Source organism: Rousettus aegyptiacus, unplaced genomic scaffold (genome assembly GCF_014176215.1).
Source record: "Rousettus aegyptiacus isolate mRouAeg1 unplaced genomic scaffold, mRouAeg1.p scaffold_m13_p_5, whole genome shotgun sequence".
Lineage (NCBI taxonomy): Eukaryota > Metazoa > Chordata > Mammalia > Chiroptera > Pteropodidae > Rousettus > Rousettus aegyptiacus.
The window spans coordinates 40,553,216-40,575,775 of NW_023416308.1; the positions used below are offsets into that span (position 1 = coordinate 40,553,216).

Below are 22,560 nucleotides of genomic sequence, written 5' to 3' on the forward strand. Positions count from 1 at the left end.
CCCACCCTGGTAGAAGGTGGGATGACTCCACAGTTGAATGCCTTCCCGTGAGAGCATCTCCCAGAGGCCAGGAGCTGGAGCTCTGCCCCCATCACTGCCAGTCCCACTTCCTCACTGCAAACCGATTCCCCATACCCACTTTTCCTCAGCTCCCTGGAGGGCAGTAACTGAGGGGTGGAGGGTCACCTGGTCTCAAAGAGGACTGTTGGACTAACCGCTGCAAAAATCTACATGACACCCCTCTCCCAAGGAAACATTCTCCTTTCTGTTAAATGTAGGCCCTATCTCCTCCAGTCTGAGTTCTCTGACAGCTCCTTGACTTGGGCTCAATACCTCTCTGCATCCTTGAAGACTTGATCTTCAGGGTATTTCTGAGCTAGTCCCCCTCAAAAACCAGAGTATGCGTTATCCCATTGCCAAGAATCAAGCTTGTTGGAGCACAGCTGGGGGCTGTGTCCAAGCCACCATCCCTACCTTCAAGGGACTTCCAGCAGAAGGAGGGAAAGGAGCCAAGGTGCCCACCCATTTCTTCCCATCTCGACTCAGAGACTGGGGGCTTTTGTTGGGGGAGGGGATCAGGGAGGGCTCCTCAAAGAGATAGTTTTCAAAAGGCGGGATAGAAGGAACTCTGATCTTTTGTTGCCCCCTCCCTGGGACCCTCAGGAAGATCCTCCAAGGTCCTTGATCAATGGACTAGTGTTTTGAGAATTTTTGAGCAAAGTGCTTCATAAATGTAAAAGTCCTCTAGCCACTAATGCATTTCTCAAGCACCTTTCCTCCTAGCTGTGGAGCACTCCCAATGTTCTTCAGAGGAGAGCTGGGGGTTCAGAGGAGCAAATCAGATAATAGGCAGGTTCTAATCCTAGCTTTAAGAGTCACTTTCTCTGTGACCTTAAGCCACACATTCGACCTCTCTGGGTCTGTTTCTTTATCTGCACAGTGTATATGTTTCCTGAGGATGATTCTGGCTCTAAGAACTGGTGAACAGTGAGGCAGAAGGGAAGGTGAGGGGCACAGGAAATTGGCACCTTTTCCTGTCACCAAGATCTAAAGATATCCAGGGAACTCTGTCCCCTCCTCTCCTCCTTCTCAGGGCAGGGGTCATTCTCCTTCCTTTTGGCTCACCTCCTGTCTCACCTCAGTCTCCTGTTCTGAGAAATATGACCCCTGCTGTAAAAATAAAGTGGATTATTTAGCAGCGTGGGTGCCTGGCCCTGTCGATCTAGTGTCCAGGACTGCCCAGGGAAAGAAAGAGTGAGAGTGCAACCCTGGAGGTGGAAAGAGGCTTAGCTTTTTTTGGGCCACAGATTTCTCGGAGAATAATAAGAGCTAAAATGTACTGCGGACTTACCTTATGCCTAGCACTCTGCTAAGCACTTTTACGTTTAATAATATCTTATTCAGTCTTCACAGCCAGGTCAGTTTCTGATGTTTGTTCGTAAGGCCTGGGACAAATGTACACATGGAAATTACATAAGTCTAAATATAAGTTGTAAATCGAGATAACAAAGTGTTAAAATTTACCTATATCCCCTGCCTTTGGTTAATTTTCCTTGGTTTTAATTTTAAGGCCAGTTCCAAACACTATGCCCTGTTCCACTCTTCTCTGGTCCTCAGGGACAGGGCCCTGCATGCATGCCTAGGAATGCTCCATATGCATGTCAAGTTCCATTCACTTCCTACCCTCTGCAAACAGCTGCTCTTTGACCACGCCCCCAGCCAATGGGTGTGCATTTTAATGGTCAGCTCCTGAGAGGATACCTGGAGTGTGGTCTAGAAGGGGAGATGCATGGCCCACCCTCCATCCTGCCCCACAAACCCCCTTTCCAGTGGCCAGAGGAAGGCCAGAATGAGGCCTCTAACCTCAGGAGCCTTGGACTGAGGCCCCTGCTGCCCAGATCTAAGGGTGGCATTGCTCTTAACCATCCCAGGAGGTAAATACCATTATTTTCATCATTTACAGATGATGCTTCTGCAGAAGTTGCATAACTCGCTCAAGGTCATACCACAATAAATGCTGAGCTGGTTTTTACTTCCCAGCACCTCACTCCAGGGCACTATACCGTCACAGAAAAAAACTTATAGACATTCAGGATTTCCCATATAACCTCAAGGGGTCCATGTTCTCTCTGAAGCCCACTGGGGACCTCAGGTTAAGAAAGTGGGTGGTAGTGGGGCTGCAGCAGGGGTCAGGCCATGAAGTGGGAGGACATGGAAAGAATGGAGGGTGGGGAAGGCAGGCAGGATTCGTGGGAGAGGGGGGGTAACTTGGATGGTGGGCAGAGGGTGCTGAAGAGGATATGACATTAGCTACCAAGACAACCCAAATAGCACTCTTCACTCTTAACTCACGAATGTCTGAAAAAAGGCTTGCTTGTTGGCAGTCTCATCTCAGCACTCTGACCTGGATGATCCCCAAGCCTGGAGCCCAAAAGGGAGGTGGAGGGAGTCTTTCCGGGTGCTGAAGCAGAAGGGAAACTTGGAGGATGGTGAAAGGGCGGAGTCTGAGGGGGACATCCCAGGTGGGAAAATGAGAAGAGGAGGTGCCACGGTAGTGAAGCGGGCGCGGATCCGTAGCGCCGGGCCTGATTCCCTACCACGGAGCACCATGATTTCTGCAGACTACGAAGAAATGGGAGAGGCTGGGGAGCGGTTGGGGGAAGTGTGCTATTGGAAGCTGGGTTTTCGGAGCCGGCCACACGCTGGTCCGCGGCCGCAGAGGGCAAGCCTGCGCACGCCCACCCGCTGTGGCAGTGCCAGCTGCGGACATTCAAGCGGTCCCTTGGTGATCTCGGGAGGGGAACCACTAGCCTACCCGTGTTCCCCAAAGCGCGACAACACAGACTTCCACACCCAAAAAGCTCCACCTCTGTTTCGCCCAAAACTATCCTCCCGTTTGGCAGCTCAGTGCATGGGACGATGAGGGCGGCTGCACGCGGCTCTGCAGTGACAAGCCGCAGCAGCCCAGCCCCAGATGGAGAGGGAGTGGGGCGCCCGACCTGCTCCCGGGGCTTCGGGACCACGGGGAGGGCGCACCCTGCAGGGTACGCAGGGGGCGCCCTGGGCTCCGTGGCGGCCACCCCCGCTGCTGCGGCTGGAGCGCTTCCAGAGCCGAGGCGCAGCGACGCTCTTCTCTGCCCTCGGCTCAGCCATCCTCCCGCTCCTCCTGCTTCTCCTCCTCCAGCTCCTCGTGCTCCTCCTTCTCCTCCTCTCGCCCTCGGCTGCCGCTCCTGCGGCCGGCTCCTCCTCTCCCTCCCTCCCCCTCTCGCTCTCTACCCTCTCTCTCCTCGCTAACTTTCCCGTGCCCTGGCGAGCGGCGCAGAGCTTCCCCTGCAGCTTGGGGCCCACTGCAGACCGCGGGCTACCAGCGCGGCTGTGCCTTGTATCCCATCTCTGCGCCCTGGCGTGCTCGGGAGAGAACGGAACCATGCCCGGGGATGGGGACCGAGGCGCAGCCCGGGCGAGATGGCTGGGCACTGGGCTTTTGGGTAAGGCAGTCCCAGCTTGGTCTCTTCTCCTGCCTCTCTCCCCCGGCTACCCTCTCCGCAGAGGAGGGGGCACTTAGAAGAGCGGTACTTGGGACGGGATGGGCTTTGGAGTGCGGCATGGAATGAGCAGGGCTGCCCTCGGCTTCTTGCGGGACGTCGAGCTTGCTCGGCTATGTTCCCTGAGGACCATGCGCGTCCCCCCTTCCCCCTCCCCCCTCCCCCGGCCCCATCGGCCCACCAGCCTCGCGATTAGTTCGCTGCTGTCTCTGGCGCCTTCAGCTCCACGTTTCCGGAGTCAGCTCTTGGGCTGCAGCGCGCTCCTCCAGAGTTCAGAGGTTTCGGTGTGTTGGGGGAAGGTGACTATGCCTTGGATGTAGGGAATGCCTGGTGGGTTGCACGTGTGATTGTTGGGACGGTGGTTTCTATCCCAGCCTAGAGCCGTTTGCAACTTGGATGCTTGTTACCCAGGCATCGGACATGCACCAGTGGGGGAGGGGGGCACGCTCCTCTTGGATCTTTTCCTGTCTGGCTCCTCTGCCCCGCTACCTTCTCCAGTGCCCACTGTCTTCCCCGCAGCTCCACAGGAAGGCCTGGAAGGGCTTGGAGGGACTTGGAAGTTGGGTCAAGCCCCATTTTAGGAAGGATTTTGTCTCTCTTACAAAGGGATTCCTGTTTAATCTGCTTCTGGCTCTTCCTTTTGGGGATGAGTATGAAAACTAAGAAGACACGTCCAGAGGACACAGAAGGAACAGAGTATTAATATCTATGACTATGCACATGGTAGTTTTGAGTGTCAAACAAGAGATTAGAGAACGGTTTTTATTAGTCCGGAATGTAATCTCATAAATCATAGAGGGATTTCGGTGTCAACCAACTCTGGCTCTGGCACCTGCACCTCTTCCTGTCTATATTGGTCAGATTTGGCTTTTGGCAGTTACCCCCATTGGGTTAGGCACACGATGTAGACAACTATACTGAAAAGAGGAAGACATCAACCTTTAAGGGCAGTTACTGATGTTTCTGCAAATGCAAACTATATGCAGACCTGTCATGTTGGCACCTGGTGGTGGATGAGGGATAGTGTATTTCTTTCACTCAGGAGGCACTGATTTAGTTACAACCCTAAAGCTAAACAGGAGAGACTGGCGTTTTCCCTGATACTTTTGGCACAGCTGGTTTCATGGTGACCCTAGTGATGTGGGCCTCCGAGAGGCCCCAGGCTCTTCCTCATGGGGTGGGCACAGTGCCATTCCACACTAGCTCTCCCGCATCTCATCTCTGATCAGCCCAGGTTCCCACTGTGACCATGGCAGGGGTAAGGGTTACCGAGGAATTCAAACTCATACAATTATTTAACTAGCCCACTTATCAACACCACCTGCTGCCTGGTTGGATGGTGGATGCTAGTGCCTGGGCTGTTAGAATATTCATAAAACCAGTCTTCTGTGGGAAACCACACTGTACGTGTGTGTGTGTGTGTGTGTGTGTGTGTGTGTGTGTGTCGGGGGGAATTGCAGGCAGAGTCTGGGTACTTTTCTCCAGGTGGAAGCTCCCACCACCTCTGAGGACTGCAGCTGGTAGACTAGATAGGGGCAGGGCCCATGGCAGTGGATGGAACCCTGAGCTATGTTCTGGGAGCTCAGGAGAAAGCAGAGTGATTTGTAGGGGGGAGACAAGCAGGCTCCAGAACTGGCTGCACCTGCCCTGACCCCTGCCTCTCTAGTCTGCAGATGGAATGTGACCAGGGTCTTTCCTTGGACCTTGCCCAGACAGCCACTGCTGAGGCCTCACAGTGGCATTGCCCCGAGCTTGGGACACAGATGACATCCTTACTGTCAGTCCAGTAGGGAGAATTGGGGACAACTGGACAGCCGATTGGAGATACTCCCTGGCAGCATCGGAGCTGGCAGGAACTTTGGAAACCATAGCACAGAGCTACCCTGAGAATGAGGAAACCATGGTCCAGAGAGGGAAAGTGACTTGCCCAACCATGCATGGCCAATTGATAGTCAAGTGGGACAGGATTCAGGTCTCTGTCATACTAACTTGCCTCCCAATTAACCAAAGTCTGATGTGGGGAAGGTCAGCAGGGATTGTGCTGATGGGCTAAAGAATAAGTGAAGATCTGGGGCATGGGCATGGAGGGATAGAGGCTGGGGTGGGGGCAGAGCTATTGTTCTTAGAACGGTGGGGACTGGGAATGGAGGGGTAAGCTCCCAGGAGTCCTCTGCCCCTCCAATCCCTTTCTCCATATCGAACTGTCTTACAGACTGAGACTAAAGTGATTATGATAACCCGACAAGATACCCTTTTCTTAATTGGGAAGAAGTTTCCAAGGCTGTAATATTGCAGTTGAAATTTATGTGGGTGCCAGTCCCTTCCTAAGCATATAACTGGTAATATAGCTGTCCTGCCCACCCCTTCCTTGTTCCCCGATTTGCTTAATTGCTGTGATCTATGTTTAATTATCACTTGTGAGGGTGCTATGTTGCACAACCCTCTTTTCCTTGGTATGTACTTATTAAGGGCTTGTTTAATGAGAAGGCAATTAAAGAGAGGGTGCTCAGTCCCACTCAGAAAAAGGAAAAGGAAAGGATAAGTAAGGAGTTTATAGAGAAAAGGATGGGAAGGCAAGAAGTGGAGGAAGACCCTAGGTTTGAATCTAGAACCAGTGACTAATTCTTTTTCTGGTGATGCAGGCCTATGGGGCATCCCAAAACCCTTATTACTGGCCACTTCTTGGTGGGATCAGCATGATAGTAGACCCTGGGCACAGATTCTCCCAATTTTCCCTGTTGCTGAGAGTCCAGAGATCTCTGCATAAGGCATGGGCTGGCCCTGCCAACACACCCATTCTGTGGCCTGCCAGAGGAGGGATGGGCACACTGCTTGGACTTGTTTGCAGAGCTGGTTTTGTTGAGCATCCCATGCTGTCTCAGGGGTATGCTTCTATCCTGGCAAAGCTCCTGGGGGTGGGCAGGAAGCCGGCAGGTTGCCTAGGAAGAGGGAGCTGAAATCTTTCCTTTGTCTCTGGGCCCAGGGGCCTTGCTTTGCCCAGCCCTGTCTCCATTAGCCTCTAGGGCCTGTAACCCAAGAGGGTTCTCCTCCAGCTGGCCTCAGCCTACTTTCTGCCTCCTTGCTCTAACTTTGAGTCTTCCAGGGTTAGACTCTTCCAGGGTTAGAGTGAATCGGCTTCCCTATTAAAGTCAGTCAAGCCTTTGGAGCTAAACAGAGTAGGCACACCCTGTCCCTCTTTCCTCACTCATGCTAGGTGGTTGTGACTGATGCCTGGGTATAGGAAAACGTGACAGACCATTTCATGTTTTGGCATTTGCCTCAGAATATATGATGGTAGCCCTTAGATTCCTGTTGGTAAGAATATTTGATAATATTTGCATGTACTGAATATGTTTTTGCTTTAATAAAAGTTGGGAGTACTGAGCAAATCTGCAGACAAAACTATAGCACCTATGTGAGGGTGAGAGTGGGCTGAAGACTTCAGAGAATGGCAAATAAAGTGGATGCTCCGAAAGTGGCCAAATGGTTAGGGCCTTTTAGTGAGCAAAGGCAAAGCTTCATGGTTCAGGATGGAATCCCACAGGCCCATGAAGACGATGTGTTCAACATTCCCACAATGCCAGAAACAAGACTCCAATCCCAAACACATGCACACCTTGGAATTCTAAAGAGTTATGTTTGGAAAAAGCAAAGAAAGTCCTTCTTTACTCAGGGAAATAACCAGCCACATAGAAATAATTACCTCCAAGAGGTGGTACAGCGTGGAAGTATAAAACAATGTGTGAATGGCCTGGAGACATCTTTGGCTGACACTGGTCTTTAAGCTAGAGGTACCCTGGTTACATCCAGACCTGCACTAGGGGCTAGCCCTGTAGCCCTCCCTTCTTTCAATCAGTGTCCTCCTTTACCTGCAGGGTGCCTAGGTCAGAAGGATCAACTCACTGAAACCCTTCTTGCATTTTATAATCTCATGTTTTGACTTTATACCGAAGTGGGGAGGAAGGAAAGACAGTCATCTGTAGTTTGGGGATGTGCATATTAGATGTGGCATCTCTGACTTTTTCAAGGTCAGCAGGCAGAGACTTCTCCTGGCTTGGTTGTCTCACTGAGGCACTGCTCCAGGGGCTTCTAGTGGATCCGCACCTTCCCATGCTCCCTCCTTTTCCCCTAGCTCGGCCTCAGGGGTGAGGCAGCAGAAGACAGGCTCCTGTGCTTTCCTGTGCACAGCCTCCCAGACATAGCTGGCAGGGCTTCCCCACTGCTGGGAGGGTGTGCAGTGGAGAGGCCAAGCTTTCTTGCCCTCTTTGATGCCTTAACTTGGGCAAGGCTCTTGGAAGCGTCTCTGCCTTTCTTTTGTCCCTTTCAGACTATGGTAGGAATGGCAGTGCTTCACTCGGAGTTGGAGCTGAGCTTAGTAAAGTCATCCACATAGGAACACACGAATCAGGTAGAAATGTGCACTGTCATTATTAGCCAGACCTTAAGGAAAGAGTTTTCTCCTCTGTTCTAGACTCTTTTTTTTTTTCCTGCTTCTATTTAAAGCAGTCAAAAATATTTCACTTTTGATGTGTATCTTTGGTGCTCTTGGATATGCCATTCTGGCTGGGGACAGGGTGGAGATTTGGCTCTGACTTGAGTTCCCTTCATCTTCCCCAGGATCCCTGTTCCTAGGCAGGGGTGCCAGTCAGCACTGGAGGCTGGAACTGTGGCACTCCTTAGAGCATGGACTTGTGCCCTGAGGGAGGCCTGTAATTATCAGAAAGCTGCCTTCTCCTGAGAGCTTCCCTGTCACAACTCTGTGTATATTCCTTGATTTAAGGGGCAATGGGAAAGGGGATGAGAAGTAGGGCTGGGATCTCTGCCCAGGTCATCTTGTAGGCTGAAGGATGGAATCTTGTGTCTTGGTGCTGTTCCTAGAGCTTTGCTGAGGGGGGTGGGAAGGGTGGTATGGGGTGGAGGAGAGAGGTGAAAGGAAAACCAGGAATGCTAAGGAGACCTAGCCCTGACAGAATTGTTCTCTTGGAGAGTGACCTTCATAGAGTGGTGAAAGCAGACCTGCATCTGAATACTGCTTATGACACTCACTGGCTATGTGGCCTTGAGCAAGTAATCTCTGAGTCTGTTTCTTCATTTTGTATATTGGGTATAAAAATAATAACTACCTCATAGAATTAGCATGAAGATTAAATGAGATAGTGTATTATAAAGTGTCTATCCTATCTTATAGTAAATACTCAGATTCACCATTTATTTTGTGGCCCTGGGCAAGTTACTAGCCTCTCTGAGCCTCAATTTTCATCATCTGTAAAATGAAAAAAATTATGCTTACTTTTTGTTGTTCTAATAAAAGTTAGAGTTAATATGTATAAATCCTCTAGCACAGTGGTTCTCAAAGTGTCATGCTGACCACAGCATTCCTGGGAACATTTTAGAAAGGCAAATCCTCAGGCTTCACTCTAGAGCTCCTGAATCAGAAACTCCAGAGGTGGGGCCAAGCTATCTGTAACGGCCCTTCTGGTGATTTTGATGCTTTCTCAAGTTTGAAAGCCACTGCTCTAGAACAATTCCTGGCACACAGGAGCTGACCTAAGAATGATGGATAATTGAAAAAAAAAAAACCTCTTCAACACTGATTGGAACCCTGGTGGGCAAACCCTGCTATATTAGGATGTCGGGAAGTCTTTTCTTGCTTTGGGGCTTTGGGATGATAGAAATATCTCTCGTTGACTTTAGGCAAAACACTTAACCTCTGTATGTTCAGTTGTCTTATCTATAATTTGGAGCTATCATAGTATGGATGTGAGGATTAAATGTGCCTCGCATATAGGAAATGCTCAATAAATGCATACATCAGGTTCTCGAACTATTTCATTTCATTCAATGTTATTTTGAAACAATGTTGATGAGCTGCCATAGGAATTTAATCCTTGTTTATATCAATTGGCCTATGGCAGAGTTGGTTTTGTTATACACCGTTTTGCTTAAAGTCACAGAAACTATCAACAATATTAAGTGGGGACTTACTGTATCAGCTATTTTCAGCAGTGGCAAGGGTCAAGATTGGGTTTCTGGACCATAGAGTGTTATTTCTGAGCTTCCAAGTAAGAGCACTCCACTTCGCCTTCAGAAGCTAAGGGGATGTGAAATGCTGAGGGGAGCCCTGAGAGCAGAAGACAGGCTGCTTTGAGGCATTGCTCAGGTGCACCATGCACCATTATCTTATGTGAGCAAAACAAGAGGAAACTGGTTTATGATGCACCATGAGGAAACTAAGTTAGGCAAAGGAGGTCCTTCCTTGAAAGTGAGGACTGGGAGAAAGAGCAATGTCGGTGACCTTTAAAAGAAAGACTAACCCTGACTATCTGGGAATGAGAACAGTTCTGGGAATTGCCTGCAGAGCTGGAAGTTGACCAGGGCTGAGAGGGGTTCTCAATCAGCCCAGCCACTGAACCCAGTCAGCTGAGCCAAGTCTTCTCCCTTTTGGGGCCTTGGTTGTCCTGTCTCTAAAATAAGACAGTGGGATTAATGGATGAGTCTGGGTCCTTTAGGTCTAACATTCACAGGCATGCCAGGCTGGAGGTCCAAGTTGAGAAAAGCTGCGGTCTAGAAAGAGCTGCCAAAGGAACTTTGGGATAGGAGGTAGTATAGCCAGTGGCTGCTCTCAACTGCCCACAAATCTCCAAGTTAGACCCCATTTCAGATTTCAACTACCCCTAGAAGTTATAAAGCTTTGGGCGAGGTGCTTTGCTCAATTTTCCCACCTGTAAAATGTGATCAGTAACACCCACCTTGTAGCTATGAAGTGAAAATGAAATGAGGTCACACGCCTGCAGCACTTAGTAAGGATCCTGGTCCAGGAAATGTGTTATTCTCAGGGGTCACTGGGATCTTGAGTAGGGAGGGCCCTATTAGTGCAAGGAGAGGTGGCATCCAATTCAGACTCCCTCTTCCCCATGATCTTGGGGTACAGTGGGACTTTCTCAAGGACTCTGCAGGACAGGAGGAGGGCCAAGCCCTCTTGTAAAGACTCATGAGGTGAGTCCCAGAGGCCATGAGTAGAAACTCATGATTTTCACTTGCCCCAAAGACGGGAATTGTTTTAAGTGTTAGAAAGTGGGTGTGGCCAGTGGGGGTGGGGTGGGGAAATGGGCACTTTGGGGACTTTTTCAAGATGAGGAGCCCGCGTGGGGCCGTGTGGTCCCGGAGAAGGCCGGTTATTCTGGCCCATGAGGGGACTGTGGGTCCAGCGCCCTCCTGGTGCCATCTCCCACTTGCTTGCATTCGGGTTGTCGGGAATTTGCCTCTCCAATGTGTCTTCCGCCCTCTTACTTTCTCTCCTTGATTGCTTTAGTCGCTCCGCCCTCGCTGCTGCTCAGTGCTGAGACCTGCCCCATTTCCACGTCCCTCACCGCCTGCTCCATTCTGGCCTGTTCCTTCTGTTCTCAGGGTCCCGTTCGGTGGCCAGAGGGCATTGGACTCAGATAGCCGAGCAAGGTCCATCCAGAATATCCCTCTGCCTCTCCGCCCCTCGAGGCCCGAAGGAGCCTCCAGGGCTCAGTGATGACAGCCGCAGAGCGGTGTCCAGGAACTGCGGCTGCAGTTTTCTCTTCTTCACCATATGGAATCCACTCCGTGGGCACCCCGCCAATCCTTAAAATGTAACAAGGGGGCCAAACACGGTACTAGGGGGAAATTCCCAAGGCAAATTGAAGGAACCCGTCCTGCACTTGGGGTAGGGTAGGGGTGGCATTTTCATGAGCTGAACTCGCAGGGTAGAGGGCGCCAACTCGCGGCACCAAGGCAAGGGCGTCGTTTTCTTGGGTTGGGGTGACCCCTGGTGGTCAATCAAAGTGCCACAAGGGCTGCTACCTGGCTCAGAATTCAATCTCGCCTAAGCGACGGAGAGAGAAATGCAGAAAATTATGATGGGTGGTTCAAATTGTGTCAATTGAAGTAAAGAGAACCATCCTTCCGAAGTTGGTACTGAGGGTGACCTCAGACCTCCCTGTCTGGCCAAGCCACTCCGCCTGCCTGAGACTCCCCTTCTAAAGCTCCAAGCACGGAGGTTCTAGAGGGGTTTTTTATTAAGGGAGGTGGTGGCCCCTCACACAGGTCTCTTCCTGCTCCCCGTGTCCCTGTCGCTGGAGGTGTCTGTGGGAAAGGCCATCACTATCTACGCCGTCAACGGCACGGAGATCCTGCTGCCCTGCACCTTCTCCAGCTGCTTTGGCTTCCGTGACCTTGGCTTCTGGTGGTCCTACAACGGTAGTGATACATTCAAGATTGTAAGTAGTGGGGGAAGGGAGAGGACAGATTAGATTTTCCTTTCTTCCCTGTCACTTCACCCCTGCCTTCATCCTTGACTCTTGTCCCTTCTGGACTGACCCCACTGTGATAGTCCCCAGAACTCACCTTTTGTCATCCTTTCTCTCAGTATTCTTTGCAGAGCTTATCTAGAAAGATCTAAGTGAAATGAAGGCTTAGATCATGTTGCCAGAATCTGGGGTCTGTTGGAATTCTTGGCTAGAGTCCTCTGTTTAGTGTGTAAAGATACCTGAAATTTGGATTGCATGTGTAAAAATTAATCATTTAATTTTAAAAACAGGAATGAGAAGGACATTTGGAAGGCTTGGAGAGAGGGAATGAGAAAGGTCCAAATGGGAGAAGGGCTGTGAAACCAGATTTGGAAAGAAAGGAGAGAAAGCCGAGTAGAGAACTAGATCAGCAAGAGCCTAGACAGGGCCATGGTGGGGGTGGGTCAATCAACAGGTGTTTATTGAGGACTCATTCTGCAATCTAGCAGGGGACCTGAGACAAATATAAGGAAGCCACAAGTGACCAACTCTAAGTATAGTTAAAAGCTGAATTCAGAGAGTGCTGACAGATAGTGCTGTAGGATTGATCCAGGTCTTCATTGAGGGTCAGAATTCATATGGACAGAGTACATATGTCAGCAAAGTCTGTGGAGTAACAAAGGGAAACAAGTGTGATATTTCCAGGATTCATTATAAAAGGCTTTTATGAAAAAAGCAGTAAGAGCTGTGCTACATCCCAGGGAGACCTCAATAAAAGAACGCAAATTTAGTCTGAAGCAGGCAAAATTCAGGTTAGACAGGCAGAACTATCAATACTGGAAGGAAAGGAAGAGGGAGGGAGTACAGGCTCTTCCTGGCTGGGACAAAACAGGAATTCAGGGAGTGAGATGAAGTGATGTAATGACTCCCGAGAACTCTGATTCATTCTTGTCCACTTCCTCTTCTTCCCTCTATCTCCTAGCTCATAAATGCAACTGTAAAGAATGAGAAGTCTGACCCCAAGGTACATTTGAAAAATGATGACCGCATCACTCTGGAGGGTTCCACTAAGGAGAAAATGAACAATATTTCCATTCTGCTAAAAGATCTGGATTTCAGTGACACAGGCAAATACACCTGTCACGTGAAGAATCCCAAGGAGAAAGATCTTCAGCACCAGGCTACCATCTTCCTTCAAGTGGTTGACAAATGTATGCATTGGGGGCTGAAACAAGGGCAGAGGAGTGGAAAGGACTGGGGGTACCCAACTCATTGTTACAATGAAGTGATAAAATGGACCATACTGGTGTTTTCTTTTTCTTTTCTTTCTTTTCTTTTCTTTTTTACACCTACAGCACCCAGTCTTCCTAGGTGGTCTTCCATCCAAGTATTAACCATGCCTGACCCTGCTTAGCTTCTGAGATCAGACAGGATCAGGTGTGTTCAGGATGGCATGACTGTAGACTGTTTTCTTTCACTTTACACTTTCAAGAGTTACTGGCGTTACATCTGGGCAAGAGTGGTGGTGAGAGGTCGGATTCTGGAATTTTTTGAAGTTAGGGCCATTGGAATTCTCAAGTGGATTGGATATGGTGTTTGAGAAAAAGAGAAGAGTCAAGAATGACTCCAAGGATTTTGGTTAGAAAAACTAGAAGGATGGAGTTTTTTGAACAGAGATGGGTGGAGCAGGTTTGCAAAGAAGTCAGTTCAGGTTTTAGATGAGGAAACAGAGGCTACAAAGGTTAAATGACCTGCTCAAGGTTATCAGTTTGTTAGTCACAGCTGAAATCGTATAGTTAAGATCTAGACTATGTTATGTGGCTCCAAAGTCTTCCTACCACATGAGAGATCTCATAGGGACAGCCTCAATTTTTTCGGTACAGGGAAAGGAAACCTAGAACGAGGCAATAATATTCTCATGTGGCAATCTGGGGGACCAAGTCATGACTCAAACCTGAGTACTATGGACCTTAAATCTGAATTATTTCAGAACTTCCACGTATATCTATGGGAAGGTATGTGTGGGGAGGGGGAGCGGAAGAGAGGCCTCTTCCTGTGATGTCTTAGCCTGGTAGGTGCCATGTTCCAGCTTCTGCTTCCTGCTGGAAGGCCTGGAAGGCTGGGGGCCTGGGATAGACATGTTTCAGATGCTGGGGTTCAAGGCTCTGTAGACCTTGGACTACTATGGTGCTTGCCTCCATATGATTCCTGCTCTTTTTGTCTGTCCCCTCCCTCCCTACTCTGGCCATGCAGTGGAAGAAGTGGACAACACAGTGACACTCATCATCCTGGCTGTCGTGGGTGGCGTTATTGGGCTCCTCATCTTCATCTTGTTGGTGAAGAAGCTCATCACCTTCATCCTGAAGAAAACTCAGGAGAAAAAGTGAGTTAACTCCATGGCATGCTCTCTCCTCCCACCAGCTCACCACCCACTCTCATCTCATGGGTGTTCCCAGCATCCTTTTGTTTCACCACGATCTGCCCCCATCAGCCTTCCTCCTTCTATCCGTCTCCTCATCTCCTCCTATTTTCCTAATCCTACCACTCTCTTTCCTATTCTTACAACCCTCCTCCCCTCTACTAATCTCGTTCTCTCTTTTTCATTCTCCCAATGGCTATTTATTGAATATGTTGAATTCATTGAGTACATAAATGCAATCCATTCATTCTTCCTCATCCTACTATCTTCCTGCCCATACCATTAGCCTTTCTCTTTCTACTTGTACCACCCTAAACTACAGTCCTACTAAAGGATTTAGGAAGGTTTGTTTTTGTTTGTTTGTTTGTTTTACCAGAAAAATATCCTTTTAAGGAGATGGAAGTCTTTTATTGTGAAATTCTGAAAATTCAAGTGGGGTAGATAAAACAATTTTTAAAAGGCTGATGCAGTCTCACAGAAAACCATAGGATAAATTCACATATTAAAATAGATTTGGGAAAGGGAAGGGAAGATGGGGAGACACAGAGCGTACAAGCCCTAGGTCCAGAATTGCCAGAACAGGCAGGTTTCAAAGCAGCAGGTGGGACTATTGCAAAGCCACAGCAGAGAAAATGTGTTGAAAGTTGTGTCCTTAGCAAGAAAGATGATATGAGGCCTGCCTGCCATTGGAGCCGAGAGGTAATAATAATAGGGAGATGCATGAGAGAAGGGAGAACTGCTCTATTTCTGTTTGCTTCATTCTGCTTTGTTGAAAAGAGGTAATTAGGTTGGAGAGGGCAGAAATTACACTGGTAAGAGGGCCGAAAGCAGAGAAGATGTAAAGGGTGTTTGAGGTGGGGAGTGAGGAACCACTGGGCACCTTATTCCAGGCACTGGATGAGATGAACTCTTGGGTTGTCTCCCTGCATCATGGCCAGGAGCTGTGAGGGGTTAAGAGATCTTCTGAGGGGCCAGGGACATAGAGCAGGACCAAATTCTGTTTTTAATAACCAATATTACTATTGATGGTGAGCAAAATTGGAGAACAAAGTATTCAACATGTGGTTTAAAAGCACCTAGAAAACAAAACAGTGATTCTTGGGTGCCACCATGGGTTCACTGAAAACAAGGTAGGCTAAACACTTTTTCTTTTTTTTTGGCTAGGGTATTCATGAATCAGGAGACCGCTATAGATAATAACAGTTCCTATAATTCATCAAATACTTAACCATATGTCTTCTGACATTTAAATATAATATCCATAATTTTTATTTTACAATTGAGCAAAGCGAGGCTCAGAGAGGTTATGTGACTTGACCAAGGTCACACAGCTAGTAAGTGATAGGGCTGGAATTTGAACCCTGGATTGTTTGGCTTCAAAACTTATACCATTGTCATTGCACCCTACTGATTCGTGGGGTATATCTAGAATTCACACATTTATTCTTTCTATGGGTGCCTATTTTTGAGGTACTGTGCTTAAGGCACTGTGCTAGGTGCTGTATGAAATTCTGGAAGGAATGGCATTCTGTCCTTAAGGGAAAGATGTGTACGCAAATAAATGTAATACAAGGTAGAGAGCATTAGTGCCAAAAGAGGTGTGATAGAATGCTGCAGGAATTCAGAATATGGTGGAAGACCAGGGAAAGATTTTTGACCAAAAGGATGTTTGTCATAGGCCTTGCAAGATGGATATAATTTGAGCCCTGAGGAGGGTGAAGTGAAGGGTGTTCCAGATGAGGGAACCACTGAAAGGGAAGGCAGAAAGTCTGGTAAGTGGGGGTGTCGTGGGAGGAAGGGGAGAACAAGCCTGCAAAAGGGGTTGGGGACAGATACTTGGGGACATGGGAGTCCAGGCTGAGACTGACTTTCCTTCTGACTACAGGGGAGCTGGCAAGGGCATGCAGGGCCTGGCATGATCAGAAGTCTTCAGAAGAAAGGGTCTGGCTTTAGTGAGCAGAGGGACATCCTCCCTACGACACCCCCACCCACTCTCTCAACAAACAAAATGCATTGTCCTCCAGACACATTACCCACTTCCCAGAGAGACTGGGTGGGGAGAGGCTGGAAGTGGGAGGCAGGCCCCAGAGAAGCCTGAGAAGGATCCTTTGAGTGATGAGGAAAGCCTGTATTAGCAGCAGAGATGGAGTGGCCTCCTGAGAAGTGAGGTGTTGGACAGTATTTCATTATCAACTCTGGGCTTTCACATATGGGTGCGTTTCTCTCTGCCTGGAATGTCTCCTCCCTCTTTTTCTGCTCATCTTTCTTGATCTTGGCTTAGATTACATTTCCAAAGAGTTTTCCTGACCCCTAGAAAGAGTTTTCCTAAGTTGAGTTCTTCCTTGGTACAGCCCTCCCATCCTATTGTTTACCACATTGTATCACAGTCACTTATTTAATATCACGTTCCCTGAAACACTATAAGTTTTCAGAGAGCAAGCACCATGGAGAAGTGTACACCCTACTAGCCTGACACAGTGCCTCGTACCCACTAGGTTCTTGGTAAAGAAATATGGATGGTTAAGTGAATGAGAATTGGTTGGGTTGACTATACCTTAGGGTATAGTCTATGTGCCAGGTATATATATATATACAGAGAGGTAGATGATAGGTAGATAGGTTGATCCACTGAATAGAGATCTCCAGTGGTATGCCACTTGAATTACACTAGGAATGATGTACTTATCAAATTTCCAGGAACTTAGTGATTGTGTTGCAGAACAAAATTGGGACCTCGAAGGATCTTGATAGGCTGGAGTTATGGACTAAATCCTGTAAGACAAAATTGATGAGGACAAAATATCAAGTCCTTCCTGAAAGCCTCAAACCTGGCTACGCAAGCACAGGGTGAGGCTAAGATGTAGTTTAGCAACAGCTGCCTTGAAAAAGCCTTGGAAGTTTTCATGAGCAGAAAGCTGGGAGTGACATAAAAGTCATCTTCCCTGGAGAGCTGGGCCCTGCTGTTGAGGTGGGATATATTTAAATTTATCATTCCATAGTGCAGGGCAGTCAGGGTGGTGATGCTAATGGAGGTGGCATCTTCCCATCTAACCATCTCTCCTTCCTGCTGCCTTCTTCCCTGTTCCACTACTCCCTGCCCATGCCTGCCATTCTTGATGTCAGAACCTTTGCCTGCTGCGCTCCATCCATGCTCCTACCTCTGGTCATGGTGAGCTCCGGGAAGAAGGACCTGAAGGAGGAGCTTTTTGCCTGCCCACTGACCCTTCTCCTGGGTTGACACAGCCTGGGAATTACCCTGGTTTGTCTTCCCCTCAGCAGTGACCCCCAAGAACAGTGCCTGGTTCCTTTGCCTCCTGCCATGTTGAGACAACTAGGTGATGATGGCTAGCTTTATTGCATTCTTTCTATGTGCTAGGCACTATTCTAAATGTTCATTGACTCTTCCCAGCAACCCCACAAAGAAGGTGTCATTGTTACATCCATTATATAAGTGAGGAAACTGAGGCAGAGAGGTTAGGCAACTTGGCCTCTGGCTACCTTAGCTCTACAGAAGGCCAGGACAAGGGCTGGGGGCAGGGGCCATGGCTCTGCCTCCACATTTTATCTGTTACTCTTGTTTCTCCTCTCACCAGTGCCCTTCTCTCCTCTCTCCCTCTCCAGGAAGGAGTGCCTTGTGAGTTCCTCTGGGAATGACAATACGGAGAATGGGTTGCCGGGCTCCAAGGCAGAAGAGAAACCACCAACAAAAGTGTGAGCTCCTGCTTGGGGCCAAACAGCCACAGGGAACCTCACTTTCCGATGATGAAACTGATGCTTGAGCCGTGTCTGTGAACCCACGTGCCTGAGACATCTGCTGCTTGGCTCAAACTGTAGTCTTTCTGGGTGGGGAGAAACTGAGGTTCTGTCCAGCCTGCCTCACCCCTTTCCCAACCAGGGCTCCTCAGAGATAAGGGCTGGTAAAGGGAGCAAGCTTCTGTGAAAGTAAAGGAGGGGCTCAGGCAGTGTGGAGGGCTGGTCCCCCACCATCTGGGTAGGTGGGTCTTCTCAAGTCTCCTCACCCTGTGTAAACAATGTCTGGATTTTCCACCAGATTTCTCTTCAAGAGAGACTTGGAAGAATTAGTGAGGGCTGCCCCAGTAGCTGGACTGTGTGTGTAGAGAATTAACTCTTTTGATGGTAGGAGTGGCCTAGAGGACTCTGTACAGTATCTTGGGGTAAGAGGCTGCTGGAGGGGAGCCAACAGTGAGAGGCTTTGATGGATTCCTGAACTCCTTACCATATCCCTTTCATGAGGCCCTTCCCTCCCTCACCCACTGCATGGTACCTGCCTGCCTTGGGCCCACTTCCCTTGCTCCCCTCACCCCTGCTGCTCAGAATCTCTGAACCTACCTGACTAGAACTGGCCACCTTAGTCTTGTGTGGTCCTGGCCTACCTAGCATGCTCCTCTGTTCTCTGGGTTCCTGAGGGGCTCATGAAGGGCCCCTTCAAGACTTGCTGGAGCATTGGGACACTGCCTACACCTTCTCTAGCATTTCAGGGATATAGATATGGGAGAGCCAGTGTCCTGTGCCTCTTGGCCACTGGAATGCCCACCCCAGCCCTGCCAGTGCTGGTCATCCCTTCTCGGCATGGCAGAACCATCGCTATTCTTGGGAATTCCCAAGCCTGGCTCTGCCCTGCTCTTTCTCTGAAGTAACAGGTGGTGTCATCTTGCTTGCGGTGTTACACCTTAAATACTCCCCTCCCATTGGCTTGCTCCTCCCATGCCCCTCCACTACACCTTCTCCCCTGACCCAGGGTTATTTATCTCCAACCCCAGGCCAAGGGCTTGCCTTCACCTCAGGGATCCTCTTTCTTCGGATGAGAGGGCTCTTGGGTTTTCTGGCTGCTTCCTATTTAGTTGTGCTACCACCTCCCCCACCCCAGGGCTGGAGAGGGGCAGGGAGGGAGCATCCATAGTGTTTCTTCTCTTTCCCAAGAACTGGTTTGCATACTTCTGTGTACGGGGTTAGACTGTGCCTTAGCTCCCAGGTCCTAGCTCATACCTTCCCTCCCATCTCCAGCCCATACACAGCAGCCAACTCTGGTTTGGCACCAGCGAGGGAATGGCTCCCACCAAGGGTCATGCAGGGGACCAGGGAGATGCAGTTGTGTCACCAGAGGCTTTTTGACCAGTAACTAAGTCTTGGAGACATCTGCCAAGTGCTCCCATGGGGGGTCCCTGACAAAGGGTACAATGGTGTTGGAAGTGGGCCCTCCTGATGGAAGTCCCATTCTGTTGTCCTTGAGGGGTGGGAATGGGGAAGTGAGGGATGTCATGGAGTTGTGATTATGGAGGTTCTCCACCATCTCCCATTCCATCGCTCTCTTATAGAATTTCTGAGACACTGTTCTCTGGCCCTTTTTCCAGAGTGTATAGGGATTGCCTTAGGACTCTCACTGTTAAAAAGCAGCAGCAAGCTTCCTCAAGGGTGGAGAGGAGGAGAGACTGAGGAACAGCAGCACCTGCGGGAGGCCATGGCTGTGGCCCGTGACCCCCACCCAACCCAATGTGCTCACAGGGTCCCACTCTGATCTGCCTCCATCCCTCTTGTCCTTCTCCACCCAGAACTCATCCTGGGCTTGGGTTCAGATTTTCTTGGCTTTGGGAACAGACAGATAAGTGCCGTCAGCCATTTGGAAAAACTTTATAGCTGCCATCATGCAAACTGCTTTTTTCTCCCTTCTCAGCTTCAACATTTGGTTGGGCATTGCCTTGGCCTCCTCTTTATTGAAGAGAGGCAAAAATGAGAGGGGGCCCAGGCGTATAGAGTCAGGGGAGGTAGAACATCAATCTATCCACTCCTGGGTCTACTGTTGACTAATAGGCAGGTCATGCATCTTCTCTGGGCTCAGATTCCCCCATCTATAAAATGGATGTAATAATACTTACCTACCTCACAGGACTGTTGTGAGGCTTGGTGAGATTTTGTTTAAAAAAAAATTTGAGTGCTTGGAAAGGGACCTAGGAAGCCAGGTTTTATAATTGGTGGGATGTTTCAAGTCTGTCCTATCTTCTTCTCTGAGTCCTATCCACGCTCCACCTCCATCTCTCCCCCTTGGAATTATTTTAGTCTGTGTAATGTTATAAACCTTGCCTCTGATCCTTAAAGCTTCTTGTTCATGGATTTTGGTTGGTGGTTTTTGAATATAGATGATTTGGGCTGTAGAGGGCACTTCTGGTTGCCCAATGCTTGGGATTATCTACTGGCATTTTGTGAGTGGGGATTAAGTTTAACATTTTTAGTCCCCACCACAAATTGTCCTACCCCCAATTGTATCTGTGAAGAACACTGACATGGATTTGCAGTAGGGCATATATGGGGAAAGCCATCTTCCTACGCAGACCCTCAGTGTGTGCAGTCTCCCAGGTGATCTCCAGGGGCTGGGTAGGAGGTTTACAAAACTTGTGGGTCAGAGAGAGCCATTTATAAAGTGGATCTTGGTAGCCCTGGATGCATGCAGCTGTGCTGACAATAAAGTCAGTGAGACCAAAGACAGAGTCTTTCTCAGCTCCCCATCCTTGACCTCAAAATAGGGCCTCAGCATTTGAGGCCTTGGGTTTCTTCCTGTGTAGCAATTGAGTAGAGGCTGTCAGAATGAACCTAGAGATGTCTGGGAGAGGAGCCAGTGGAGCTCAGGCTTTTCACATCTGGCTTGCTGATTAGAACTAGAGGTGAAGAAGCATGCTCCTGAAATGGTAGCAGTTGAGGGTACACATGTCTGGAGTGGATGTGGAGTGTGCATGTGGAAATGCGTGACTGTGGAGTGGGTGGGCTATTCATAGAGAGGGGATGTATGGAGGTGTGTGTAAAGGCTGAGTGTGCCTGAGATGGAGAGACTATACATTTCAGGAGTTATCTTTCCTGGTCTGAGCTATATCTGTCAGGGCACTTAGAGGCTAACAAAGGATGAGGCAGAGTAGAAAACCAGCTTTGATCCTGAACTCCATAACTCCATGACTCCATCTCACTGTCACAGATGACTGCCATAGGAGTGCTGGGGGAAAGGGATGAAGGAAGAGAGACTTCTTGGGAAAATCCTATAGCTTGCTTCACTTTGTCCCAGGTTGGACTTCCTACTCCCCCACTGCCCATCTGATATGCAGTGCTTTTGACTATCTTATGCATGGTTCATTCCTCTGGCTTGGATGACAACAATATCCATAGTCAATTTCCTATGTAACTATAGATCAAAATGATGTAGCACAGGGGGCCTTGGGAGGCGTCAGGTTCAAGGTGCCCCCAGGAGGCGCAGCTTTGCACACTCTTAGCAGTCACTGGTGTTCAAGCACAAAATGAATGTGATCAGACAGTCTTGCCTTTACAACATATTTTGCATTGTAGAATTTTGTTTAGCTTTGCCTTGTATGAAATAAAAATTATGTTGAATAGACATGGTTTGTGGTTCTTGTTTTTGGCTAATTGGGAGTTCAGTTTTGTTACTTGCCAATTGTAATTGGAGCGGGGGAGGGTTCTTTACTTCTTTAAGCCTCAGTCACTTCATGTCTAAAATGTTACTTGCCTAGGTGAGATGCACATGTAAAAGGTCTAAGAATGTCTGGCATATTCACAGGCATTCACATCATTTAGTGCTGATACCTTCTCTGGAGAGGTTGGAAGGTGGGAATTTAATACTGAAATAATTGCCAGGGCCCTCCCTGTACTGATAATCTTAGTAATGATTCTGGTATCATATCCCCTTCCCTAGGTCTCTAACACCAGATTAATATTTGGACCCCAGTGAAATCTGCTTCAAATGAACCAAGACAACCTTAAAAGGAACAGCATAAAACAGCTTACTGACTGGAGTGTATGGGCAGTGGGCTTTGCTTGGCTGGTCCCTTCAGCTTGCTGTTCCAGGAGACAAGCTATCTGGGAATGGGGGAAGGAGGAAGCTTAGGTTTATACCTCAGGCATGACTCTACCCATGCACATTTCATATTGTCTCTCTTAAATTATCTGAACATGTATTGCCCAAGCTTTCCTTCATTCAATAGGGTTTCCAGCTACTGGGCATAAGGCCAAACTGGGATGGAATCAGGGATATATATGAGCTGAGTATTCCAGGTGTGTACCTTGTATGGGTTGTGTGTGTCCTCCTGCTGTAGTTGAGCCTTGACTGCTGTTTTCATGTTAGTGGGAGAGAGTGACCCTCAGGCTGATTGGCTGTGAGGAATGACTGTGACTCCAGCAGATGAGCTATTGTACAGGGGCTGACCTCACAGATCAGGATTCACTTTAGCAAGGCTCTACTGCCTGCCCAGTCCACCCTTTGGGTGTATCATTTGTAGAGGTGGTTGAGTGGTGCTCTGGTGGGGTCTGAAGCCGGTCAATAGAT

The 22,560-nt window shown here is 48.8% G+C and overlaps 1 protein-coding gene and 1 pseudogene across 1 annotated transcript; one reads left to right on the forward strand and one right to left on the reverse strand.

Moving 5' to 3' along the window:
• The first annotated feature begins 3,300 nt into the window (after positions 1-3,300).
• Positions 3,301-21,606, forward strand: SCN4B (sodium voltage-gated channel beta subunit 4). Its single transcript, XM_016155560.2, has 5 exons — positions 3,301-3,488; positions 11,619-11,791; positions 12,783-13,011; positions 14,054-14,183; positions 17,841-21,606. The coding sequence occupies exons 1-5, from the start codon at positions 3,428-3,430 to the stop codon at positions 17,932-17,934; spliced, it is 687 nt and encodes a 228-aa protein (XP_016011046.1). The 5' UTR covers positions 3,301-3,427; the 3' UTR covers positions 17,935-21,606.
• Positions 13,147-13,265, reverse strand: LOC118603613 (annotated as a pseudogene).
• Positions 21,607-22,560: the final 954 nt, after the last annotated feature.